General features: G+C 55.5%; 2 protein-coding genes across 9 annotated transcripts in view; one reads left to right on the plus strand and one right to left on the minus strand.

Annotated features, from left to right (window-relative positions):
• Positions 1-11,888: 11,888 nt before the first annotated feature.
• SLC48A1 (solute carrier family 48 member 1) lies at positions 11,889-19,665 on the plus strand. Its single transcript, XM_060657840.3, has 3 exons — positions 11,889-12,244; positions 17,642-17,809; positions 18,425-19,665. The coding sequence occupies exons 1-3, from the start codon at positions 12,109-12,111 to the stop codon at positions 18,559-18,561; spliced, it is 441 nt and encodes a 146-aa protein (XP_060513823.1). The 5' UTR covers positions 11,889-12,108; the 3' UTR covers positions 18,562-19,665.
• An 852-nt stretch (positions 19,666-20,517) lies between these two features.
• HDAC7 (histone deacetylase 7) overlaps positions 20,518-26,996 on the minus strand; it is a 37,133-nt gene continuing 30,654 nt past the window's right edge. For all 8 annotated transcript variants that reach the window (XM_078449918.2, XM_078449919.2, XM_078449922.2 and 5 more), the window contains 7 exons: positions 26,111-26,230; positions 25,784-25,881; positions 24,491-24,609; positions 23,881-24,014; positions 23,485-23,569; positions 22,077-22,215; positions 20,518-21,904 (listed from right to left, as the gene is read on the minus strand). In XM_078449918.2, coding sequence (XP_078306044.1) covers positions 21,859-21,904; positions 22,077-22,215; positions 23,485-23,569; positions 23,881-24,014; positions 24,491-24,609; positions 25,784-25,881; positions 26,111-26,230 — 741 coding nt within the window. In that variant the 3' untranslated portion in view covers positions 20,518-21,858. The remainder of the gene's footprint in view (positions 21,905-22,076; positions 22,216-23,484; positions 23,570-23,880; positions 24,015-24,490; positions 24,610-25,783; positions 25,882-26,110; positions 26,231-26,996) is intronic.

A 26,996-nucleotide genomic window follows, 5' to 3' on the forward strand; every position in this document is an offset into this window, starting at 1 on the left:
TTTATACTTGCCCTTGCTTGGGCAGGTGGAAAAGGAACTGGGAAATGGAGCGGGACATCTGCGTACCTGCAGGCCGCAATAGACTGTAAGTGCCTGGCACTGTTCCAGGGGCTTCATGTATTTAATCTCTGCCAGTACCCTAGAAAGTAGCGCTAGCGTTATTCCCACTTTATATGCGCGGGGCAGCTGAGGCTCAGGTATTAAGTGACTTGCCAAGGTCACACAGCTAGCAAATGATGAACTGGGGCTTGAACCCAGGTTGCCAGGCTCCACTAACCCGCCCCCCTCGTGCTATATTGCACTGTGCATACATTGTATTCATTCTCCTAAAAGAGGGAGCTATGGACAGGGAAATGGAGCATGTGTGTAGAAGTGGGGGGTGGGGGTTGCAAGTCTCCAAAAAAAGTCATTCAAATGAGTGAAAATGAAGTGTCTCAAACCTACCCCCTCCCCCGATCCATGTTCTCTCTCAACACTACTCTCTCCTTACCTTTCTCTTTTTTACATCTCTTCCCCATTTCCCCCTCTCCTGGGAGACTGAGAACATGGCTGGGGTGATTGCCTGTTCACTGGTGGCCAGGGCGGGCACAGGAACCAGACCTTCCATTTGTCTCATTCTTATTGCTGGCAGGCAAAGCCTCCTGCCTTCCACCAAGGCAGGTGATGGGGCCAGGTTTTTCCTTCTCAGGATTCCCAGGTGAGGGCTGGCTAGTAAAATGACCACTCAGCAGATATTTAAATAAGGCTGAGGCCTGCAGGGGACAGGGGACTAGGGGAATGTGTCTGAGTAAGACATCCCAAGACAGATAGTGAACATCTTGGGCACAGTCATGCCAGGCCCTGGTACAACGTTCACCCTCCCCTGACATCATGAGACACCTCCTCCATGCCTGGAAGAGTGTTAGGACAGACAAATAATAACAATTGCTAACATGCATCTGTCCCTCTTCCTAATAGTTTATATACATTTACTTTCTTAAGCATGACAACAATCCTGTGAGATAGGTATGATTGTTATCCCATTTGACAGATGAGGAAGCTGGTCTATCCAGACAATGAGCTCTCTGCCAGGGCAGAACCTCTCCTAACCCTGCCCTGTTCCCTTCAGAGGAGTGCAGAGGCTCCCAGACAATAATCAGGGAGAGTAAATGGGTAAGGAGAGCTTCCGGGCCCCTGGCTTTGACTTGGCTGCATTCCTCCCACCCAGGCCTCTTTGCTGAGCTGTGAACCCACAGCTTCCCGGATCTTCCCTCGTGCCTCTAGGTAGGCATGTCTGAACTCCCCCCTCCTGCCCTGCGTCTCCCAGCTGCCTGCTCCAGGAGCCCCACGACTGCCTGAGCCAGGAACTGGATTCCTCTGTCTCTCCTTCTCCCACATCAAATCAGCCAGCAGGTCTGTTTGATTCGACCAACGCATAATCTGTTACATTCATCCCTTATGCCCCAGCCCTGCTGCCACTGCAGTGGGACGGTGGTGGCCTCTCCTGGCGCTTACCGTGTGCCGGTGCTACGTCACTTTGCAGACTTTACCTTTTAAGCCTCAGAACACTCTCTGCTCACAAGGGAAGACACTGCGAGGCACAGAGAGGAGAAGTAACCTGCCCACAGCCCCACAATGGAGTCTGGTAGAGCCAGACTTGGGCAGCAGGATTGCAGGGCTCACGCTCCACACAGTCTTGTACCGCCTCCCATCCCTACTCTCAGCCTCGCCTTCCTCACTCTTTCCCGTGCGATGCCGCAGGAATCCTCGGTTCACTCCACAGCGACATTTACCGTGAGTGCCAGAGATACAGCTCAAAACTGGAAATCTGCAACTGGGCGGACCGGGGACTGCAGGACCACAGGGCCAAGCGGAATTTTCTTTTATCTCCTTCACACACCTATGTGGTCAGGCCTCCCTGCCCAGCACCATGCCTGACGTAAGGATCAGTGGTGGGGGGGGGGGGGGGGGGGGGCGGCACCCGGGTGGCTCAGTAGGTGAAACATCTGCTTCTTGATTTTGGCTCAGGTCGTGATCTCATGGTTCACGGGATCGAGTCCCGCATCGGCTTGGGCTCTGTGCTGACAGTGCGGAGCCTGCTTGCGATTCTTTCTCTCTGCCCCTTCCCTGCTCACGGCCTCTCTCTCTCTCTCTCTCTCTCTCTCAAAATAAACAAATAAACTTTAAAAAAGAAAGATTAGGGGTGGCAATGAAATGAATAGGAACTGTGGGAGACCAGCAGGTGCCCACCAAGGGCCTGCACCCCAGGCCAGGGGAGGGAGAGGAGCTACTTTTCCAGCTCCAGGTGGTCCAGCTTCCAGGGCAATTTGTTCCATCTCCCTCCTGCTTTGCTGTCACTGACCCTTTTCTGCTGTCCTGGACTGCAAACTTTGCTGGCAGGCTCACCTGTGTCATTTGAGGTCAGTTGGTGGGATGGACAGTGGGAAGATAGAGGAAGATTTAACTAACAGGCCTCGGGTGGGACTGCAGACAAGGGGAGACCAGACGATGGAAGAGCTGGGCTGGGGTACCCGGACCTGCTTCCACTTCCCTCAGCATCCCTGGGATTCTACCTTGGCTGTGGTTGATCCACAAGCGGGAGGAATGAGAGCCCAGTACCCTCACGGGGGCTCTACCTCCTGGAATCTGGAAGATTAAAGTCCTTCAATACATGCCCAGGCACCTTCCCCTGAGGGCGGTTCCAGTTCAGCTCCCCCATCCTTTCCTGCCCATTCCTGGGGGTGGGGGACAGAGGCAGGGAGGCGGAATGCTAATGGGCACAGAGCCAAACCTTCCCAGGACTAGCAGGTCACAGCCAGCCGATCATGGGCCACTTTGACAGGGGTGGAGTGGGAGGAAAAGAGCATTGGGCTCCTGCCTTCTCCAGGTGGGGGAGGTAGGCAAACTGGAGGGAAGACTGGATAGGGCTGGGGATCCGTGGGGAGCTGACGGAGACAAGAACAGGGACCCCCACACTTTCCTGGCTGGTGCTCAAACCAGTCAAGTGTGACAGGGGCAAGGGAACAATCACAGAAAACAGGCCCGTGATGGTGACTGTGGTGGCCGGAGGGTAAGGAGAGGCTGGGAGAACAGGAGGGAAGGCAGGGACAGGTCTAGAGCTGTGTGGGAGGGAACAGGCCTGCCCAGCAGGCAAATGTGCTGTTCTGTGAATGTGCATAAATTAGTAGCCGCTTTCTCCCTGCCAGCTTCTGCTTCTCAAGGGTTGTGTGTGTGTGTGTGTGTGTGTGTGTGCGCGCGCGCGCGCACGCGCACGCCTGTGTTCCGAATACCCAGAAGACACTGCATCTGACCTTGAGTGATCAGTGTTCAGAAGCGGCAGCTCCATTCCAGCTGTAGCCACTGTCCCTCAGGCTCAGAGTGCCTCTCCTTCTCCTTCACTCCTGCAGCTCTGTCCCAACTTCCAGCCCACACCTGCCTTTGCCCCTGCCTTTCCCTGAGGCTGACCACCTGCACTGCCCCCTCCCCCTTGCCTCTTCCCAACACTGGAGCCCTGCACAGCTCCAGTCTTCCACCCCATCCTAGGCCCGTGGCCTTCGTTCAGGACTCAGAGGCTGTACCCACTTGGCCCTCGTGTTTTTAATGTTCTAGCAGGAGCAGGTGCAGGAGCCCAAAGGAGGGCTCCTAGGAGGGCCCTGGTCGCTGCTTGTGAAATGCCCAGTTCTCTCTGGATCTAGAGCACTGGCCAAGGATGGGCAGGGATGTGGGTAATCAGGCACGCAGGCCATGGAGAGAAGCCCCTTCCTGGCGTCAGAGCAGACCCCAATCCTGTCCCCAAATCCCAGTCAGGAGTGGCTGGTGCCTGAGAAGAAGCTGAAAAGTCCAAAAACTATCTGACGTCAGAAGCACTGCCCATTTCTTTCCTCCAGAGAGGACACGTAACAGCCCAGAGGAGGCTACAAAGATGGGGTCCAGAGAGGGAAACAGGAGAGAGGAGATCTGCAGGTGTGACTGAGAGAGAGAGACAGGTTGCTCCCTCTACCCCTGGTGTCCGTCATGGCCTGCAGGACAGAGAGGCAGCACCGGCTGCTCAGACCTCCCACCCCAGGCCTGGGCCTCAGGAAGTCCTTCCTGACCTTGGCCTTGGCGCCACCCCCTCCTCGAGAGGCTTTACCTCCAGAGAAATGGAGAGTCAGCGTACTCGACTTAAACACGATGCAGGGGCAGGCACAGAGCCCCCCTTGGCATTTCTCTTCTCATTCCACAGAGACCTCTTGAGGCCTGAATCCTGATTTAATCCTCCCTGATGCCTTCTGTTCTCCCCCGGCCCCTGCTCCTCAGGCCTTAGCTGAAGGCAGGTGCCTTCCAGGGCCCTGGGAACCAGCTGCCCCCACGGCCGGCAGGGCCACACACTGGATGCTCCCCACAGCCCAAATTCAATCACTTCCCAGTTATTATTAGTGACCCCTCCTTCAAGAGAATGTGAGCTCCCAAAGGGCAGGAACTGGCTCTACTTTGTTCAGGCCAGCATACCCTTTGTAGTCAGGGCCTTGAACACAGAAGTTCCTCAGAAGAGGTTTCTTGAGTTCAGCAGGTAAATGAATCCCCCACCTCCCCCAACCCCCGTCTCCTGCGTGGGTCCTTTTTACCTCCCTTGTGGCTCCCCCCACATCTGTCTTCTTCCTGGTACCTTTCCATCCAGCTCTTGACCAATCTCCATTCCTGGCCCTGCCCTGCCACAGGCCATCTCTAGTCCATCCCCTCCCTCTTCCAGGAAGCACCCTCAAATGTGGCCACTCTTGAGGCCACTATTCTTGGGCTCCGTGCCCTGGACCAAGTGCAGGTGACAGCCTTATTTCTAGTCCCTTTACTTCACCCAGTGCCCTTGCAGCTGGACTGGAGTGGGACCCACATGTATTGATTAGGCTTCTGTGGTGACTTTCTCAATCAACCCAATCACCAAACTCCAATCAAAAGGACAAGCTGTATACAACTCTGTGCCAGGCTTTGTCCTGTGGGGAAAGGTCAGCACGCTCCTCTCCTGCCCTCAGCCCTACTGTTCCCTCACTCCCCACAGCTCTGGGAGTAAGTCTATATGGAGGTGAAGTTCAGGCACACCCTCCCTCCCTCACCCCTCCCTCCCTCCTCACACAATAGCAACCCCACAGGGAAAGGGAAAGAGAGTTGGAGCAGGTACCTGTGACCGGGGACTCAGATCCAAAGACCGAGGTCATCAGAGCACGCTAGGAGAAACTAGCAGGCCTGGGCCCCAGGATGCCCTCCCAAGCAGTACTGCGGGTGCAAACACACTCCTCCTCTCCCCACCCCTCTGCCTCTGGCTTAGCCTCTGATGCTAATTTAGCACTTGAGCTCAGACACCTGCTGCTTGGGCTGAGCATCTTCTCACTCAGCATCCTGCCCACTGTGTGGACTTCTAGGCTGTCCGTGGGCAGGCAGAGGAAGTGGGGTCTCCGCAAAAAGTCAGACTCTGATTAGTTTCACTCTCACTCTAAGAAGCAAAGACATCCACTTCCAGGGGCAGAAGTCAGCCCCAGCCCCAGGGAGGAGTACAAGCAGTGAGATTTGCAAGGTGACCCCTGGTGAGCCCACAACTCAGAATGTCTTCCTGCAGTCTGGACGGCTGGGATGCTCATGATGGGGCCAGACAGTGAGCCCCATTCGGTAGGTCACCTGCTCCTCCTCTCTAGAACAGTCTTTTCCACTCTGGTCAATGAGCCTGGCCTTAGGAGAAAGACAAAGCTACAGGAGGTGGGAATGGAGTGTGGTGGGGATCTTACTCAGGGTTCTCAGCCTTGAACTCCACAAAAGCTGGGGGTGGGCAAGGGGGCCATGCGATGTCTGGGGAGAATCTTGTGGAACTCACTACCTAAATTCAAGCACAGGAGATTTTTAGCTCAACCTTGTAACTCTGGGTCTCAGGACACAAGGTTGGAGGAGACTGCCCCCTAGAGCTAGGATCGAAGAATTCTTGGGATCAAGAGTCAGATGCTCTACCAACTGAGCCAGCCCAGGAGCCATTAGGATCGAAGAATTCTTAATGGACAGCCGGCCGTTCTTATATTCATTGCACAAATCTTTATCGAGTTCCTCCCCATGCACCCGGCGTTAGACTAGGCACTGGGAATATGGAAGTAATGAAGGCAGGCAATAGCGTGCCGATCACTGTTTGCCCTACACTAAGGGATTTCCTGGGATGTGGAACTTTTAGTGGTAAAACCAGGACAGTCCTGGGCCAGAGGACTGGCCCAAACCAAGAGGAGGTGGTCCCTAACAAATAAAGCCCCCGCCCTCCTGGAGGTTATATTCCGGTGGCTCCAGAAGTAGGGGTCAAAGGGAAACCACACACAATTTCACATAGTGATAGATGCCATGAAAGACATAAAATCAGGTGGCGGATTGTACTTGAGACACGGGGGACTGCATTGTCTCTTTGCGGAAGTAGAGTCTGAGCTGACGAATGATGATGAGACATCAATCTTATGGGCACTCGGAGAAGAGATATCCAAAAACCCCACGGCAGGAACAAGCTTGGCACATGCGAGAAACCGAAAGAAGGCCTGTGTGCCGGGATTGGAATGAGCAGTCAGATTAGTGGGGGCTGGCAAGGCCCTGACCTGTTTACCCCAAGAGAGATGGGAAGCCGACAGAAGGATTAAGCAGGGGAGTACCATGTTCCAGTTGTTAGTTTTAAAAGATCATACCAGCTGCTGGCTGGAGAATGGACTGGAGGGAAAGGACGGGCACAGGAAGACCGGTTAGGAGGCCGTTACAAGTGGGCAGGTGGTGATGATGGCAGCTGGACTAGGGTGGTGACCGGGAGAAGGAGAAGAAGGACAGGGCAGACCCGACTGTCCTTGCTAATGAATTGGATGTGGGGGTGAAGGAAAGAGAGGACTCAGAAATGATGCTGGGGTTTGGGGCTAGAGCCATAGTAAACAGGGACATGCCCCAGAGGGCAGGAGAGGTCCCTCTGTCCGGGAGAGGGAGGAGGGAGCCCTGACAAGTCCAATAAACTCGGTCAACTGGAATACAGCTCGGTGGTGTTATCCTTGACGTGGGACAGTGGGCGGGGAGATATATGTCTGGAATGTGTCTGCTTTGGGGGAGTGAGGAAGAAATGTCTTAGGAGGCAAGATGCCTGCAGGTGGGATTTAGAGTCTGTCTTAGTATTGGTGGGACCCAATTTAAAGTGACTCCTGAGAGACTGATAGTCCAGACAGGTTATGCAAATGGGATATGTTTACATGACCTGAAATGAGATGAGTGTACTAGCTTAGCAAGGTGAGCTGTAACAAACAACCTGCAAATCTCCATGGTTTAGCACAACAAAGGTGTAGTTTTCACTCCCATTACAGTTGCACGAGGACAGAATGAGTGGTTTTGTTTCATTCATTCATTCATTCATTCATTCATTCATTCAGGGATCCCAGGCTCTTGCCATCATGTGGTGCTGCCATCTTCAACATGCGGTCCCTCAAACCATCAAAGAACGGAAATAGGGAACTGAGGGCCCATGGAAGATATTCATGGGTCCAGCCTGGAAACGGTACACGTTGCTTCCACTTTGATTCCGTTGTTCAGAACTCAATCCCATGGCATCAATTTAACGGCAAGGACACTGGGAAGTGTTCCAAGTTCAAATATGATGGGTAATGTGCCAGAAGAAGAGCCCTTAATGGTGAGCATTAGTGAGCAGGGAGAGTGGCTATCTGTCTTGTTGGGGGAGCGGGCAGTGCCGTCTGTCTCGGGTTGGGATGGGCATGTGCTCTCTGAAAGTACCTTGGAAAAGAAGCTGACGTAGGAAGACGTGTAGGTGTGGGGCACACTCATGTACTTTGCAGAACAGAACAGAACAGAATCCTTCCATTCGTTCCCATTCTCATGGCCTTTCTCCAGGTAAGATCTTAATGATGCCACACCTGACCACCGAAATAGCCTCATGAATGCTTTCTCTGCTACGATTTTCTTCTCCCGTCAAATCTAACCTGGATATCACAGTCTAAATAACCTTCCTAAGGCCTGGCTTGTGTCATGCTACGTCTGTTCAATGATGACAATAACAACAATTTTTAAAAATTTTTTTTAAATGTTTTATTTATTTTTGAGACACGGAGAGACAGAGCATGAACAGGGGAGGGTCAGAGAGAGGGAGACACAGAATCCGAAACAGGCTCCAGGCTCTGAGCTGTCAGCACAGAGCCTGATGCGGGGCTCGAACTCACGGACCGAGAGATCACGACCCGAGCCGAAGTCGGCCGCTTAACCGACAGAGCCGCCCAGGCGCCCCAATAACAACAATTTTAAAAGCGGTGACAATAACTCGTTGAGCTACCATGTCAAGTACTTTAACTGCGGTGTCTCGACATATCTCAGTTGTTATAACAAGCCTATGAAGTATCATCATCATTCCCATTATACAGACAGAGGTCCTGAGAAGCCTCTGTGCCGTCTAACACAGTAGGCACTAGCCATGCGTGGCTATTTAAATTTTTTTTTTTAACGTTCATTTATTTTTGAGACAGAGAGAGACAGAGCATGAATGGGGGAGGGGCAGAGAGAGAGGGAGACACAGAATCAGAAGCAGGCTCCGGGCTCTGAGCCATCAGCCCAGAGCCCGACGCGGGGCTCGAACTCACAGACCGTGAGATTGTGACCTGAGCTGAAGTCGGACGCTTAACCGACTGCGCCACCCAGGCGCCCCCATGCGTGGCTATTTAAATTAAAATGGAAAACAATGAAAAATCCAGCTCCTCGGTCACGCTAGCCGCGTATCAAATACTCAGTAGCTGCGTATATGTAGTAGCAAATATTTTGGAGAGTGTAGACATAGGGCCTGTTCTTGGCAAAAAGTTCAGTTGAGTTATGGGAACCTGCTTAGGGTCACGCAGTGAGTGGTGACCCCATCTGAGTGTAAGATCTTCCGACGGTACCACATTGCCTCTACAATCAAGAAGTTTCAGCCTGCTCTTAACCATTTTGTACGACCTGGGCCAGCTATGGTTAGATCATTATTTCTCCTTCATTTCTTGTACAGTCTCATACTGCAGCATGACACGTTTGCTCACTGCTCTGCAATACTCCCACCGTGTCTACTCATAACATTTGTGGTCTCCTCCTTTCTGTCTGCCCCGCTAATTAATTCCTATACGACCTTTAAAGTTCAAATAGCTTCAATAGCCGTGACATCAGTTCCTTCTTTTTAATTTAATTTAATTTATTTATTTTGAGAGAGAGAGCACGCGCAGGAGAAGGGCAGAGAGAGGGAGAATCCCAAGCAGTGTGGGGCCCTACACGGGGCTCCAACCCATGAACCGCGAAATCATGAGCTCAGCCGAAATCAGGAGTCGGATGCTTAAACGACTGAGCCACCCAGGCGCCCCAAGTCAGTTACTTCTTTTTCATTCTCATTGCCTCTCACCTTTCAGACTCCCCTCATCTCTTGCCCTGGCAGCCATACCGCTACTGTTAATCATACTTGCTGACATTTAATTGAGCATCTACTAAGTGACAGGCACTCTTCTAAGCACCGGCCCCTCATCACAAAACTCAAAGTAGATATCACGGCTGTCCCCACTTTACAGATGAGGTCATTAAGGCACAGGACAGGTGAAGGACTTGTCCAGATGAGCTCTCTCCTCCTAGTCTTTTCACAGGCAGTTCATCCTCATGCTAGTTTCTGGGCACATTTCTAGAACACAGAATTCTTACCTCCCTCCCCCGAGGAGGAGGACAGCCTCCCGAGCAGAGTGCAAAGGTCCTTTATGTTCAGAACCTTTCTGACTTCAAAACCCACCACTCCATCCACTGACCGCAAACTATTTCTAGTTTCCTGAATCTGAATCTGCCATGTTATTTCTCCCCTCTGGGCTGCAGACATGCTGTTCCCTCTGCCTGGAGTGTTATCCCGGTAAGCCAGCTCTGAAGCCACCTATGGCAGCGCACCCTGGACCACGGGGCTTGCTCCCTCCTCTGACTCCATCACTGGCTCCCCAAGAAGGGTTGGGTGCTGAGCTTACCACATGAAAATTACTTCTCATTAAAAAGTATGCCTTCCAATGGGGTGCCTGGGTGGCTCAGTCGGTGGAGCGTCCAACTTCGGGTCAGGTCACGATCTCGCGGTCCGCAGGTTCGAGCCCTGCGTCGGGCTCTGAGCTGATGGCTCAGAGCCTGGATCCTGCTTCCGATTCTGTGTCTCCCTCTCTCTCTGCCCCTCCCCCATTCATGCTCTGTCTCTCTCTGTCTCAAAAATAAATAAACGTTAAAAAAATAAAATAAAAATATGCCTTCCAAGCCATGGATGGAGGGTCTTTTTTTTTTTTTTTTTTTTTAAGAAGCTCCCCAGACTATTCTGAAGTAAGGCAAACGTGGTTTCCATGGTTTATATCACTTCTTGGGCAATTAATCATGCCCTGCCTGGACTCCTTGTGATGATCACCTTTATCATTATTTATTTTTTAAGTTGTTGCTGTTGTTTGTTTTGGAGAGAGAGAGAGGTTGAACGTTTGCGTGGGGAGGGAGGGGCAGAGGGAGAGAGAGAAGGAGAATCCCACGCAGGCTCCACGCTCAGCGAGGAGCCCCATGTGGGGTTCTATGTGACGACCTGATCATGACCTGAGCCAAAATCTAGAGTCCGATGCTTAACCGGCTGAGCCACCCAGGTGCCCCTCACATTTACCGTTACTTAATGCTTCCCTCATCCACCGCATTCATCTATATTCAACAATGTTCACTAAGGGGCTACTATGTGCCAGGCACTCTTGGAGGTGTTCATGGGAGGGGAAGTGAGAAGGTCCCTGGCTCACGGAGTTTACCTTCTGGAAGGGTGTGGTGGGCAGAATAATTGCCTCCCTGACATGTTCATGCCCCAGTCTCCAGAATTTGTGAATATGTTACTTCACATGGCAAAAGAGATTTTGCTGGTGTGATTAAATTAAAGGATCCTAAGATGGAAAAACCAGCTTGGATTACCCAGGTTCTTAATCACAAGTGTCCTTACAAGGGAAGAGGGAGGCAGCAGAGTCAGCAAGAGAGAAGACGTGACAACACAGGCAGAGGTCAGGGTAATGTGACTGTTAGCTTTGAAGATAAAGGAAGAGAACCCTGAGTCAAGGAATGTGGGTGGTTCTAGAAGCTGGAAAAGGCAAGGAAACAGATTCTCCCCTGCCATCTCCTTGATGTTAGCCCAGTGAGATCCATTTTTAGACTCCTGACCTACAGAACCATGCAATAATAAATGTTTGTTGCTTGAGGCCATTACATTCGTGGCGATTTGTTAGAGCAGCAAAAGGAAACTAATAGAGATATACAGGCGACTTCTTTTGCGCAGGTATGTGATGGCCCTCCCCACCTAGATGTATGTGTTTGAGGGCTCTGGGTTCTGTTTGATGTTCCCTCCCAGCTCCCAGTAGGAAGTTGGGGTCACGGTGGTAGTTCAATATACTCCTGCTATAGATTCTGAGAGTGGAGATGACGTTTGGTAGGGATTTGGGGTGGGGGCGGGGATGAGGCTCGTGGAGATGAAAGGAAGGGGAAGCTGTCAGGGTGAGCGAGGTGTTTGAGGTTACAAGGTGACGGTCACAGCGCTGGCGTTCTCATACTTCACGGTGAAGTATCCTCTGAGGTGCGCGTAAAAAAGTCCGGGGGAGGGAATCTGGTAGCTCGGGGCAGGGTGGAAGGAATCCTATCCACTGTGCACGTTCCTATTTCCCAATTTTTATATCTTAATTTTTAAAGAGAAATTGACAGGGAATTTTAAACGAGACTTTTATACTGAGATAAACATGTTAAAGCAGTCACCGCCGCCGGCTTGTGTACACGTGTTTCCGGGCCCCGCCCAGGCCCAAAAATCGAGTCCGCGGACGGGCCCTGGCACCCGCCTTGTTACCAGGCGCCCCCCAAACCAGCCCGGAGGCCCAACGGCCTCGCTTGGCGGAGCTCCGGCCCCGCGCGGTGAGGTTCCGGGCGCCGGCGGCCTCCGGCCGGGGAGGGCGCTGTGCCGGCGGCGCGGGGGGCGGGCCGGGGGCGGAGCGCGGGGCGGCCGGCGGCTCCCGGCTCCCGGCTCCCGGCTCGCGCGGCTCGCCGCCCCGGCCCCGGCCCTGCACCTGTGACTGTCGCGGCGCTCGCCCTCCCCGCCCGGCGACCGCGGCCCCCATGGCCCCGTCCCGCCTGCAGCTCGGCCTCCGCGCCGCCTACTCCGGCCTCAGCTCCGCGGCCGGCTTCTCCATCTTCCTCGTCTGGACTGTGGTGTACAGACAGCCGGGGACCGCGGCCATGGGGGGGCTCGCAGGTACCCCGGGGCGCGCGGCGGCGGCGGCGGCGGCGGCGGGGGGGGGAAGGGGGGCTCCGGGTCCCGGCTGCGGGCGCGCGGCTGCGGGAGGCGCTGTCAGCTGCTCCCGGAGGCTCCCGGCGGGCCGCGCTGCCCCGGGGACCGGGGCGGGGAGCTGTTTACCCAAAACCGTCCGTGGGCAGCGCAGGCCCCGCGCGGGCCCGGGCGCCGGCGGGAGCCGATGCCCGCCCGAGCCCGCCCCGGCCCGCCTCGGCCCGCCTCCGCCGTTTGCACGAACCTGCCGCGCCGCCGGCGGGGCTGCCGGGTGACAGCGTCCTCCCCGAGCGCCGGCTTCCCCCGCCACCCTCCAGGCGGCCCCCCAGCCACACACACACACGCCTGTGCCGGGGGATCTCCGCTCCTCAAGCGCCCCTTGCCAGGCGGCCGGGTGAGGCAGAGGAGGAGTAAGTGGAAAGGAGGTCTGGGGGTTCCTGGGGAAGCCCCTCTCCTCCAGCCAGTGCGGACCCCACCCCCAAATAGAGCCCTCAGCGGAGACCCGGGGGGTGGGGGTGGGGGACCGCGCTAGGGATCTGATGGAAACTGGACATTTTCTTCCCAGCACGTCGGCGTGTCTTTGCCGCCCCTTGGCTGTGGCTCCTCTGGCAAGGTCTGCTGAACCCCGCGCTGGCTGCCTTTTCTGTGCTTTAAAGAGGAGAGGGGAGGCGAGCGCTAGAGTGAGAACGTCAGGGTGCTGGTGGAGGCAGGGTCCTCACCAATGCGCTGTCTTCGCTGTGCACCTTTGGGCACGCAACTAACCTCTCTGTGTCGTACAACTGGCGTGAAGACAAAACATGTTATTTCTACTTGCCAGCATTGCTTTCTAATACTTTCTGTGTGTCAGGCACTGTGTAGAGCAACCTGTTTCTATCATCTTATTTAATCTTTACATTAACCCTATGTAGGCATTATTATTGTGCCCATTTTACAGATAAGGCTTAAACTGAAGCTTAAATAAATAGCTGGCCCAGGGTTACACAGCTACATGAAATAATATGTGTGGGAAAAGAACTTTGGGAAAGAATGCACATAAGGATATTACTTTTACATGTGGTGACCTGATTCCGTTCTTAAAATCCTCTGCCCCAAAGAGTCCTAAATATACTGAAAGTAACTGTATTTACTCATTGCCACCAAGCTTACTGAGTGCCATCCCTGGTAGAGAAGGAAGGGGAGGTGGGATTTCTGCCTTAAAAGAGGAGCATACATAACCACAGCCTAAGCAATGCCAAACAGAGCCCTTTGGGGGGCACCAAGGCAGGGCACAGGGTACCCTGGCTGGGATGCTCTCATGTCTACCTAGATGCGCCCCCCCCCCCACCTGTGGGTTTCTGTCCTCCCTGGAGGCAGCCAGCCCATCATTGCTCAGTTATCTACAGACCCCTGGCTCCCCCTCTGCGCCCCCTGTCCCCCCGCTACTTTGTTCCCGAAGGTTCTCTTCGTGAAGTTTTGTGTTGTTCCTGTTGGCCCTGCTGCTTTCTTTCCCGTTGGGAAGGGGTGTCTTCAGGCCAGGCCCTGTGGCTGCACTGAGACCTGAGATGAAGGGGCTGCTTGGGGCTGAGGAGGAAGGGGGTCAGAGCTAGTGTGTTAGAGTCTGGCCCAGGGGGGCCGAGCCCCGCCTAGCCATGCGACCTTGGGCGCATTGATGCCTCCTGGGCCTCAGCTTCTCCCTGTGGGAGGAGGTATCACTGAAAGAGGTGATCTTGGAGGCCCCCCTCCAGGTTGGAAATGCTAGTGTAGCACTCTCTTTCTCTCTGTCTCTGCAGTGTTCATTTCGCAGCTGCCTCTTGGAAGGCTGTGGAAAAGGTCCTGTGGCTTGGGCTCCAGGGAGTGTGGGGTTTCCCTCTGACCCAAATTCTGCCCTCTCTCCCTCTGGGAAGGCTTCCCTTGGCCTCTGAGGCAGGCCGGCTGTGGTGTGGCCTGCCGGGAGAGGTGCTAGGCCAGCTAGCAGCTGGAGCAGGGTGCCTGCGCCTCCCCGACAGTCTGGCCTTCCAGAGAGCAGGAGGTGGCAACAGAAGAGCCAGGCTGCCGGGTGGTGGTGCAGCGGGTGGGGGGAGGGGTCGCCATGTCATGGCCCCCCTCCCCTGCCCTCTCCACCCTGAGTGGGTTCTGACAGACTGCAGCCAGCCTCCTTCCTCTTTTGGGGGTGAAGCATCAGCAGATTTACTGACTTGTGAGCACCCCACTTCTGACTTGGCATTTTCCAGCACAGAAACTGCTGAGTCACCAGAGGGCAGCCCCAGCACGCTCCTTCTCCCCTGCATGGGTGGAGACCCACCCTCGTCCACCTTGATGGGTGTCTGGGAAGAAGCGGCTTGGAGGAAAGGCATTTGCGGAGGAAATGGTTTTGCTGTGGGAATCCCGGGGAAACACAGACTCTTGTCCCAGGTCTGGTAGACCGAGGAAAGATAAAAAGAACAGAAAAGTTGCTCAAGGAATCTAAATGGCCCACATGAGCTGAGAGGGAGAGGAGCACTGGGGCCCGGGGCCTCGCTTTCCCCTAGGGCAGGGGTGGAAGGCAGGGGTGCAAGAACAGAGCGGAGCCTTGGCCTGCACTCCCAGTTGCCTGAATTTCTCTGTGGGCTCCCCTGGCCTCCTCCTGGCTCCTCACCAACCCAGCCACTGGTGATACTCTCACTGACCACCTCTGCTCCTTCCTTGCCCTTATCCTGTTAGCCGTGAGCCCCAAGTGGAGCAGGGGCTCCACTCATTGAAGCAGGTGGGGTGAGGAGTGAGGGGTGAGGTCTGGGGTGGGCATGCAGGCAGGGGCAACTGTCCATTCTGCCCTGAATTGGACAGACCAGGCTTCCTGGAATCCAGAGCATCCTGGGGAAGAGAGCAGACCTGGGGGACAATTGCTTCCTGCCTGAGGTGTGGGAGGGGACCAGTGGAGGCTCCTGACCACCTTGGGAGAGGCCCCTGTTCCAAGGGCAGTGGTGGGGGCCTGCTTCCAGAAGTGGCTTGTGTTTATCTGGAGTCAAGGCCTGTGTGCAGGGGAAGTGAGAAGTGGGTATTGTGCCTGCTTATTAACAAAGAACAAGTACGTGGAACACCCAAAATGACCATCTTCCTTTTCCTAGCACTTTTTGGTACATGGGGGAGGGGGAGTTCTGGGGGCCCTGCTGCAGCATGGCCAGTGGACTAAGAGATGGCATTTCCACAGTCCCCTATTTCAGCATTTCCTAACCCAGAAATTGCTGAGTCACAGAGGAATAACTCTGACCTCCTTATTTTTCTCCTGAGCCGGCTCCAGAATCCTTGAGTGCTAACAGATCTTAGAGCTTCTCTATTCAGGCCCCTCCATGGAGGACTGAGGAAGAGGGTAAGCAGAGCGGCCCCATGCAGAAGCCCATTAGACTGTTCCTTGGATGCGCTCAGTGACAATATGCCTTCTTCCTAGGGCCCTTTAGAACCCAGTGGCATCCCCAGATGAACTTAGGATGCCTGTGAGAGGTCTGGGAGATGCTTCTGGGAAGGGTGGCCAGATGCCCTGCTCCAGATCGCATAAGATGTAAGCCGAAGCCATGAGCCACCTCTGGCCTGCTCCAGCTTGCTGTCTAGGCGGGGATGGATAGACACTTGTTCCCGCTCGCCCTGATCTCAGGGCTGGAGGCGCCCACGGTCCAGGCCCCAGACCCCTGCAGAAGGTTGGGGTGGGGAGGAGCGGAGCTGGGAGAGTGCAGGTCAGACAGGGTGGGAGGGGAGGCTGGGGGCGGGGCTGGCAGGGCAGAGCCCTCTCTAGGCTGGAAGCCTGGGGTCGCTGAGTTTCCGCGCTGGCAGGACCTCTGGGTTCACCCATTTCTAGATGTGGAAACACAAGGCTCTGAGAGGTCATGAGCAGCACAGCGGTGCCAGGCCCCAGGCTTCCTGGCTTCCAGTCTCGTGGTTTGCTGTCCCTTGCCAGGCTGCCTGAATTGTGACAGCTTCTGAGCTGATAACCAGAGCATAGTTCTGTGATGATGCTCCCCCCTGCCAGCCTCTTTTTCCCTCCTAACTTAAAAATATATATACATGAAAAATCTTGGGCATGTAAAAAAGGATAGATGATTTAATGAACTCCCTTCTACTTAGCACCCGGCCTAAGAAAATACCACTGATTCAGTTGAAGCACTCTCCCACCCCCAATCTCCTGTCAACTTCCCTTCCTTCTCTCCCTTGCCCAAGATAACCACTTTCCCCAACCAGATGCCCACCCTTCCTATGCACATATGCTACTCTGCATGTAGTGTGTGTGACTGTCTTTTTGAAAGGTCTCCTGACTCCTAGGATCCAGCAGCCCGTGTAGCCCACACCCAGGTAGAGAGCTTACAGCTGGCTCTGCCGTGTTCCTCATTCCTTCCTTGCTGGGACCCCGTGGCCCTGCTCCAGACCCTTGCCAATGGCATTGGTATTTGTTCCACTCATGGGGCTGCACCGGCAGGCACGGCCCGGCACAGAGGGCACTCATTGTAGTGGCTGAGTGGCAGCTGGCATCTTAGTTTGCCCTGAGGGCAGGCCCAGGAAAGGCTGGGGTGTCTGGCCTGTCCTCTCAGCAAACTAGAGGGAGTGAGGTCGGGTCTAGCCAAGAGCAAGAAGGCCACTTGGGTGCTGGGTGGCATTGGGGGGTCTCCCTGCCAGGCTTCCTCACTCTGCAAGACCAGTCCAGGGAGTTGCGAAAGGGCCAAGAGGTCAGCCACAGGGCTCGAGGTATCTGGGTTTTGGCCTCTGAGGGCCAGGTAGAGCAGGAGCATCAGGGTGAGAGGGCCACTTACCCCCTCAGTGGCCCTCAGGGTAGGGAGTCACAGGTCCTCAGAAAACAGGCTGGACTGCATTGATTCCCAAACCTGCTGATGTCAGGACCTCTTCACACCCTTGAAAAGTAGGGAAGCCCCGAGGACATTTTGTGTACGTGGGTTCTGTCTATCCATACGCACCATACTAGAAATTAAGACCCAGAACATTTTCAAGCACTTTGAAGCAATATTAAAAATAACCTTGCGTCACCACAAATAACATTTTTGTGTAAGAAATATTCATGTTTTTCAAAACAAAAAAATTAGGGAGAAGAATGGCATGGTTCCCTATTTTTGCACATCACTTCAACATCTGGCTTAACAGAAGGCACCTAGAGTCTCTTAATCTGCTTTTGCATTCAAGTCCTGGCCAGGGGCCTTGGAGCCTCCAGAACACTCCACTCCGCAGTCATGAGGCAGTGAAAGGCCAACATTATCTTAGTAGTATTATGTAAACAGCTCTGGCCTCTGGGACAGAAAGGGCCCTGGGGTCCCCGGGGTCCCCGGGCTGAAGGCCTGGGGGGGGGGGGGGGGCGCAGGGCGAGGAACGGTGTATCCCTCCCTGGGCTGACGAGTCTGTCCCCCGCAGGTGTGCTGGCGCTGTGGGTGCTGGTGACACACGTGATGTACATGCAGGATTACTGGAGGACCTGGCTCAAAGGGCTGCGTGGCTTCTTCTTCGTGGGCGTCCTCTTCTCGGCAGTCTCCATCGCCACCCTCTGCACCTTCCTGGTGCTGGCTGTCACCCAACACCAGAGTGAGGGCGGGTCATGGGAGGGCCACTGGGAGGGAGGGTGGGGGCTTAGGAGCAGACCCGGGATTCTGGTCCTGGTTCCAAAGTTTGTGTCCAAGGGACTCGGGCAGATCACTTAACCTCCCGGTGCCTGGGTTTTCTCAGTGTTAATTAAGGAGGGGAATGAGTACCCACCCCTAGGGGTGGCAGGGTTCAGTGAACTGCGTGCGAAGCATTGAGCGGGGGTGTGCGCGCTGGAGGTCCGCAGTGACGGGTGTTATTAGCAGAACGGGTCAGTCCTTCCGCCCAGCTCTGGGATGGGAGCGCCCCCTGGTGGCTGCGACCAGCAAGCAGGCAAAGGCCCTTCCTGTCCCTAAGGAGTCTCATGCTCAAGCAGGTTGGAAGCGGTGCAGGGTAAATGCAGGAAGGCCCAGTACAGGACACAGACCTGTTTGGCCAGTCCTAACCTTCCCTCATCCCCACTGCCTCCTGCCTGCAAACCCTGAATACTTTAAAACAGGTATCACACTCCATCTCTACTGGAGTTTGTGGGGAGGGGTGGCCCCGGGCTGGCGGCATGGTGGCTGGGGTCCAGGGCAAGACCCTCTCAAGTCGCGGTTGGGTTCCTGTCCCCTGCAGGCCTCACAGACCCCAACAGCTACTACCTCTCCTGCGTCTGGAGCTTCATCTCCTTCAAGTGGGCCTTCCTGCTCAGCCTTTATGCCCACCGCTACCGGGCTGACTTCGCCGACATCAGCATCCTCAGCGACTTCTGACCCGAGGGGTGAGGTTTCTGGACCCCGGAGGTCCTCAGGACCTGGACTCAGCCTCTGAGACACCAGACAGGCCTGCCACACCCCCCTGGAAACCCTAGATCTGTGGCAGAAGATACACAGCAAGAGGACTGCGGTCTCCCCGGAAGCTGTCCTGCTCCCGTTGTGGGGGAGATCCGGGTGCAGCGGAAAGGGGTCCTTCCTGCCAAGTTGCTCCTCCTCAGCCTGGCTGGAGGGCAGCTTTAGACCTTTTCAAATGGATCTATTTTCTTAGCGCTCAGTGAGGAATCTTCGCAAGGAGGGCCAGGGCAATGAGTCAAGGGGTAGGGCAGTGAGCCACGACCTATGCCTGGGGGCACTCTCCCTCAGGCCAGGCTGGGAACCTGGGAGGTCAGGCCAAGTAAGGGATCTCTAGTAGAGGCCTCTCAGGCCCCAGCCCCAACACCCCATCCTGTTGTCCTTGAGAGTCAGGTAGCTTAACTCCTCAATCCCAGGGATGACAATACTTGACTCTCTTTTCCCAAGGCCTGGGGACCTGAGAGTTTAGTGTCCCTCATCGCCCCAGAGCCAGTCTCCCATGAGTGTGCTAGAACCAGTCATCTTCACCATACCCAAGCCCTCTCTTTTACACATACCGCCCTCCCCAAGCAGGATTCCCTTAATGAGGCCAGACTAAGTGTCTGGGAAAGGTGCCCTGCCCCCAGAAGGGCTTTGGGGAAGGGGGCAGCATGGTGCGGGCTGGAAGGAACCCCTCAGCTCCGTGCCCGGGCACCTCCAGCCCTACATTTCCATCCCTTCTCACGTGCATTATCCCTAGCCACGAGACACCCCACCGACCCTGCCCCTGCCCACTGCCCTTCACCTAGAGCTTTTGTCTTTTTTAATCTCCTTTCTGAAGGACAACATCTGCTTTTCTGCCTATACACTGGCACAAGGGCTCACCTAACTCGGGAGGGAAGGAGCTATTGTTACATAGATCTTTTTTATGTTAGGCTGCCATGTTGCACGGTCTACCCTTTCCCCACCTGATGTGTCCTGCCCTTCAGCTCTTTGCCTTATCTGTGTCACCGTCACTTTAGCAGAAATACAGCAGCCATTTGTATCAGACAGCCTCTGGTGGTTCCTTGTAGGGTGGGAATCTTGCGGGGAGTGGGGGAGGTGCCGTGGGAGCGGTAGGCAGGAAGGGCGGTGGTGGAGGGTCTCTAGTTAAACGGTCTCCTTAGCTCAAGTTGTGCCCTGGAGGGTAGAGGGGAGATCTGTGTCTCAGGGGCTGGAGGCCCTCTCCTTCTGGCCCCTCTTGGCATGGGGGAGCCCAGCGGCTTGGCTCTCAGCCCATCCCAGCAGGGGCGAGGATGCCCAGAGGCATGGCTTCAGCGCCACCAGTGGGAGGTAGTGCCTTGTCCCCCCAGAGGCCAGGACAGACAGGAAGGGGGTGAACCTGCTTCCCTTCATATTCTCCCAGGCTGAGGGCTTGGGGCCAGGTCTGAGGTGATGCGGCTGCTACTCCTGCCGCCTGGAGGAACCTGGCTGGCTCAGAACTATATAACGATGGGCGTCGGCAGCCTGGCACCTTTCCCTCTGGTGACTGGATGAGCTTGTCCCAGCCTGTTGCCTCATGCATGGTCTCTTCCAAGCTCGGTATATGTTACGAAGGGATGGTACATTTGAGCAGGAAGGGACCATAAACAGCGTCTATTTCTGGAGCCTTTAACTGATAACCAGAGGCCCCAGGAGGTGACATGACTTACCTGAGCCCCCAGCTGGGACTTAAACCCAGGTAGGTCTGATTCGCCACTCTCTGCGGATGTTAGTGAGCTGGGTCTGTGTATCTGTACCCCACACTCCCGGTGGGCCTTGTGTGTACGGACCCAGACCAAAGCCGCTGCCTCTTTATTACCCCACCATGGGCAGGTGGGGGCCGCTAGGGTGCATTCAGCATGGATTTTTCCTGCAAGGGAGCTGTCACAGAAGGGCAAGGAGCTGGAGGGCGTGCCGGCCCGCAGCCCGACCCTGGTCCCTCTGCCACACCAAATGAGACGCACACTGTGCCGTGCAGCCATAATATGCTCGCTGTGCCCCCCTCACCCCCAGGAGGCCCTTCCACAGGCACCTTTAAAGCAAATAAAACATTTATTGTTCAGTTTTTTTTCCATTTTTTTCTTTTCTTTTTTTTTTCTTTTTTACAAAAACATGCATACATACACGGGGTGGTGGTCCTCGGGAAGACACACACATACGCGTGTGCACACACATGCACACACACACGCACGCACACACACACACACACACACTCACTCTCTCTAGCACACAAATACTTTCCTTCTTGGCCCCAGGCCTGGACCCCAGAAGCCTTGAAGACTTGGCCAGGGCAGCCTCCCCTCCCCCATGTCTTGCATCCACTCTCCCACCCCCTTTCCCCTCAGCCGAGCTGGTCCTATGGAGGGCAGGAGTCAGAGCTGGGTGAGGGAGACCCCAGAAAGAGAGAAGTCTCATGGAGGAGGGCAGTGACCAAGGGGTCCCTGGTGGTCATGCTGTGCTACTGAGGGGAGATGAAGAGTTTGGCACCATTGGCTCAGGAAGCACAGAACTCCAAGAGCACCTGTCTGCTCCACCAGGGCACTGAGATGGCGGACGTAGGGTGACCTCTGGCAGGGGCAGGGACCAGATGGGAGGCCTGCCAAGGACTGCTCTCTTGGAAGGAGCTTTGTCTCCCTGCCCAGTGGCAGGGGAAGGGGGGAGGAAGCTTCCAGAATCATCTGAAGAAGCAGGCGAGAGGGATTCCCCCTGCACTCAGGTATAGGGGACCCCCTGCCTCCTCCTACCCATCCCCTTCTCCCCCGCTCTGGCCTAGCCCTCAGAGCCTCGGAAGGGCCACCCTGGTTGAGGCCAAGTTCACATTTCTGTGTGGAGCCTGGGGCTGTGTGCAAAGCCCAGGGTCTACAGAGCCAAGAATAGTGGTTATCAGTGAGCCTGACTGAGCCAGTCCTCCTCTGTGCAGTCCTGAGGAAGGGGGGCCCAGCCAGGGGCCTGCACCCCAAAGGGGTAGACTCTGTTCTTGAGAGAGCCCTACCAAGGGCTGGCCGACTGCCCAGCCTGCGTCTTCTCGGGGTCCTCTCTGGTCCCTATCCTAGACCCAGGGCCCTTCTCAGGCTCCTTGGGGTGACTGTCAAGGGGCCGTTCTCTGGCCCCAACTACCTGCCCAAAGGCTCTCTGAAGACTCCAGGAATGGGTACTATGGCCAGAGGTTAGAAGAGAACCAGGTCCGAAGGGCAGGGTGGGCAGGCAGATCCGTTCTAAGCCTTAGAGATTCATAGGTTCTTCCTCCTCCACCAGCTGTTGTGAGGGCCTGGGGGAGAGACAAGGATTGAGATGCCGGAGGGCCAAGGGCTGCAGGAAGGGCCTCAGCCTAGCCTCCCAGGAAGCCTGAGAAGGCTGGGGCGGCTGTGCCAGGATCGGGGATCCTCAAGTTGGAAGAGTCCGAGGGGTGGAGAGCCTGTCGGCCAGGGGTCGGGCATTACCGCTCTTCAGCCAGGATGCCCACGGAGAGGGATGCCAGTGCGGTCACTGCCTCCACTTCTTCTGTGTCGGCCCCTGGCACCCTGGGCACCCAGGAGTCTGGACAGGAGGCCAGGCGCTGCATGCAGCCCCAGTATTTACCTGGGACAAGAAGCGGAGTCGGAAAGGGCTGGGGAAGCGAGCCCCTCCACCCTGCCACACCATGCATCCTAGACTGATATCGAGGCTGGACCCCTCAGGCCAAGGGCCCGACAGCAGTGGGCGTGTCCTGTTTCGGGTCAGCGCTCTCACCTGGCCTCTGCCTTCAACAGAACATGTTCCCCTACTCGGCCCCCCGCAGCCCTGACAGGGTGAGCAGAGCAGATTCATCGTGGCTATGAGGGGGCTCCAGCAGGTGCCCAAGCCATTCTCCCACCTCTTTGGGTGAAAGGCCACCTGTGACCCATTCCCAAAGGTATAGGGTTCCTAAGAGCACCAGGAGGGCTCAGTTTCTCCTAGATGGGGTCTGCATCAGAGTCATCTCACAGATCTCGAGCTCCAGCCTCCTGGAACACGGGATCTCACTCATGTGCTGCCCCTAGCAATGCTCAGCCCAGCACATAGGACAGGACAGCGTGGTAGGTGGGAAGGACAGAGCACAGAGAGCTGACCACCACCACGGCTGCTCTGTGTGGCTGTCGGCAAGTCACTTACCCACCCCGGGCTTCCACTGCCCCCGCTAGGCCACGGACATGACCATCCTGCCGACTGTTGTAAGAAATAATGTCTATGGGACACGCCCAGCCCAGAGCTTGGCCCAGTGTGTGAAGTACCCATGCAAAGTACCAGTGGGATCTTCACTGTTATGTATACTCACCCTACTGGCCCTGGATGTGGGGAAATCTATTTCATTCACTTTTGTATCCCTAGCATTGAACATGGGTCTTTATATAAAGTGCTCCATAGATGCTAAGTTGAAGGTGAAAATTTTAAGTGCTTTCCAAATGTGAGGTTATTCCAAAACCAGCCCCCAGAGCAGGCAGCGCTCCCAAGACCCTGTGGCCAGGATTGAGGGTCAAGGCAGGAAGCAGCGCTTTTGTCAAAAGGCCTAACCGTTGCTACTGGCCCGGCCTTGACCTAGGGCTGTAGCTGGAGATTGGAGGACAGTCCTGCCTGGAGGAGGCAGGGGTTCCCTGACTCATGGTAGTCCTCACTGGATCCATCTGGAGGGCTCCAAGAGTATCCATTCATGGGGAGGGAGGCAGTCCCACCATTACTGTTGGGGTGATTTGTAGGAAGCTCATTCCAACACTGCAGCAGAGACCCTCACCTGGCTGGTACTGGAAGCCAGGGGGCCCAGGTTACCGAGGGCAACTGGCCCCTGAGCTTCTCCCAAGTCTGAGGGCAGGAGCATCCTCTCTCTATACTCACTGTGCACCTGGATCACGGCTTCCAAAGAGCGGATGGCGTTGAGGTTGGGCTTCTGCTTCCAGCCTTCTTCTGAGAGAGGATCCACCTACAGAAGAAAACAGTATATCAGCCACCAGTCTCTCAGGGACCCACAGGCCCAGCTCTCCTACCCCAAGGGCCCTGGCTTTCCAGGCACAAATATTCATGTGCTCCTGACTCTGCCTACCGTTGGAAACACTGGTCCTAGACTTGACCTGGGGAAGGGGCACCCACTCTGTCCCCCTCATTCCAGGCCTGCCGCCCCCACCCTATCTGCAAGCCCTCCAGGAAGCACTCCATCTGCCTGCCCTTTGGGGCAGTCCTGGGGGAGCCGGGCTCCCTGCCCTATAAATGCACAGACAGGAGCAGACAACTCACCTTGTTTCCCAGAAGAGCAGCCACACAGGCCTCAGAAGCGTCACAGATGGCTGTGAGGTCATGGCCACCTTCCAAGGCCAGCACCACTGCACCTCCCGCCAAGCTCATCAGCTGCTGGGTCATGTACCCAAAACCTAAAAGATTGGGTGGGGAGGAAGAGGAGAGGTGCGGCTGGAGGGGAGACAGACTCTCTCTACCTCTGTGATTGCCCTGCTTGCTTCCTTTTTTATAAATGATCACCAGATGCATACACCTCTACTTCAAGGGCCTTCCCACAGACTCCCATGCAAAACCTACCCGTAAGCTTCAGTCACGGCTTGCAGAGCCTAAGGGACTGGACTTGCATAAGGCCCACAGCTAGTAAGTGGCAAGGCCAGGACTGGAACCCGGGGCATCGACTCCGGCCTATCTTATCCACTAAGCTTCACCATCTTCTCTGTCCCCCAGGCCCTGGAGCCCAGCAGGCTGAGCGGGCTGTTCTGAGAGTACTGCTCCTTCCCATCTCCCCCCCGCCCCCCAAAAAAAACTGCCAACCCAGCCTGGGCAGTGCCTCCGCTCCCAGCCTGGCCCCATTCCCTGCCCCTCCCCCTGGGCTGGGGGCCCTCCTTACATTTAGCTGAAACATGGTAGCCACCCAGCGGGGCTGGGTGACCCTCGGCAGCATCAAACCCAGCTGACACCAGAACCAGGTCCGGAGAGAACTCTCGGGCAATGGGCATCACAACCATCCTGTGAAGGGTGCCAGATGTGGGGGCTCATCACTCTGTGCAGGGCTGCCGGGGGCACAGGCCCTCTCCCACCAGTTTTACTGTGTGCATCCTGTTCTTAGGACTCCTAGAGGCCCAATAACGGCAGGATAAATGGATCCCTGTGACCACCTTGACCTGGCTGGCCACCCATGTCCCCTACACAGCCTAAGGACTCAGCCACCTAGAGCTCTTGACTGGCAAGAGGCAGAAGGAGTCAAGGATGGGACAGAAAGGGAAGGAAAGAGGAGTGAGCCTGTGTATGTCTGCGGGGTGTGGTGGGCGGGGCCATGGTGGGGGCAGGTCCCTAAGCCTCTGGGACTAGAAACCTAGAACTTGGCTACCACCCACTTTGGCCTGAGTTGACCACACTTGACCACTTGTCACTTGAGAGCTGACTCTCTTGACGTCCTGGGCCACCCAGATCCACTCTCTCATCCTCTGCCCCTGCCGGCCCCCCACAGCTGCCTCGCTCCACCCTTACCCAACTCTGAGGTCCATTTGGATGTCTTTCAAGGCCCTGGGCTCAGGGCACACAGATACCAGGAACCCCAGTCCAGCTCTCAATGAGAGTATTTCCAGAAAAGTATTTGAAACCTATTTCCAGGGTTCCCTTTTCTCAAATGCAGAATGGGGACCCCGGAGTGAACCACATAAGGGTTCCTAAACAGAGCCCAAAGCCTCTTTTCTAGACTGCCTTTTCTAAAGCAACTTCCCCAATATGGACATCATCTGCTTTGTCTCTTTCTCCACAGTATAAATTACTTCTCTCCTGTGCAAAGCCCACCTCCTCCAGGCAGCTTTCTTTGACTGAATGTGGCAGCTGTGCTCCCTCCACCCTGCCTGTTTCTCAGCATTCAGTTCAACCTTGGCTCTTGGTAACATGTGACTTTATAAAGCACCCTTGGCTTTTTCATTCTGAGTTTCCTGTCTTCCCATGGGGGCTAGAGGCTCCTAGAGACCGGCATAAACACTGCCTTTCCTTTCATTTGTCTCAGTCTGGAAGGCCCACCCTGGGAGTGGTTTAAAATGTCCAGTAATTGGATGAGGATGGGCTGCCAAACCAACAGATCACCTCCAGCCTGGTACTGCTGGGAAAGGGGCAGGAAAGGGTGGCCTTGCTGGGCATAACTCCCCTGTACCCCCAGAGAACTCACCTGAAGGCAGCCAGGTACTCAGGATCCCCCATAGGGGGGTCTAGACCTCCTGCCCAGGCCACGTTGACATTGAAGCCCTCACCACTGCCAGCTCCCACCTGGAAAACAGGAAGCAAGAGAGACAGGAGGGGAGCAGAGTCCCCGGAGAGAAATCCCAGGGTGCCAGTGCTACAAGACCAGTTCATCTGGCCTCTTCACTTCCAGGTGGAGAAACGGAGGATCAGAGAGGCTAAGCAACCCGCCCAGGATCACACAGCTAGTTGTGACAGAGGCACAGTCAGGGCCATGAAGAAGCGTCAACGGGGCCAGAAGGGGGCATGTGGTTACCTCATCCACGGCCCCACTGCCGGGGAAGAAGTTGCCATCATCATGGCGATGCAGGGAGATGTAGAGCACACTGGGGTCCTGGTAGAAGGTTTGCTGGGTGCCATTGCCATGGTGAACATCCTGTGCAGGGAGATGGACAATGGATTAGGGAAGGCCTGAGAGCACACGGGTGGAAGACCGGGGGAGGTTAGAAGGGATCTCAGAGTCCGTCTTCTGAGGGTCAGGACCCTAGACTGGCAGGGAGGAGCCTGGGGTTCCTGGAGCTACACTGTTAAGTGGTCCTAAGCAGTCCACTGGCTCTCTCTGTGCCTCAGCCTCTCTCCATGTGTGCACAGGTGTGTACACAGCCCTGGACGGAGGTGGATATACCATGAGACCATGAAGGGGAGGAGACGTGCCAAGGACCAGCCAGCCAGGAAGAGCGACAAATGTGTGGCAGAAGTGGGAGGAATCCAGGATTACGTGTGTCTGCAACCTCCACTACCGTGTCTGATCCAAGGAGATGGAGTGATGAGAACCCAAACTGAGTTACAGAGGAGCAGGTACATGGACCCCAGCGCCGCCCCTCCCAGGGAGAGCCGTGGCCTGACGCTTGGTAACTCACAGGACCGTGCGCGGGCACAAGTGTGGAAAGTTCCTCCACTGTCACCTTCTGCAGAGGAATGTCCCATGCACGGGTGTTCGGGCAGAGTGGTTTAGCACGGATGCATGTACTCCAGGGCTCAACAGCCGGAGTTCAAATCCCAGTCTCAGAACTTACTACATGTGTGGCTATGTGCAAGTTACTTAGCCTCTCTGGGCTCACGCTCCTCATCTGAAACTGGGCTATAGCCGGGATCAAACGAACACGTCACAGGTAAAACTGCAGCGTCTAGATGTGATTAGG

The sequence above is a fragment of the Panthera onca genome, chromosome B4 (genome assembly GCF_046562875.1).
Source record: "Panthera onca isolate mPanOnc1 chromosome B4, mPanOnc1 haplotype 2, whole genome shotgun sequence".
NCBI classification, from domain to species: Eukaryota; Metazoa; Chordata; class Mammalia; order Carnivora; family Felidae; genus Panthera; species Panthera onca.

What these genes read in the sequence shown, in the direction of transcription:
- SLC48A1 (XM_060657840.3), top strand. Translation starts at nt 12,109, where the DNA reads ATGGCCCCGTCCCGCCTGCAGCTCGGCCTCCGCGCCGCCTACTCCGGC. An exon ending in GGCCATGGGGGGGCTCGCAG is followed by an intron (nt 12,245 to 17,641) that starts GTACCCCGGGGC and finishes TGTCCCCCGCAG; the next exon opens with GTGTGCTGGCGCTGTGGGTG. An exon ending in GGCTGTCACCCAACACCAGA is followed by an intron (nt 17,810 to 18,424) that starts GTGAGGGCGGGT and finishes TGTCCCCTGCAG; the next exon opens with GCCTCACAGACCCCAACAGC.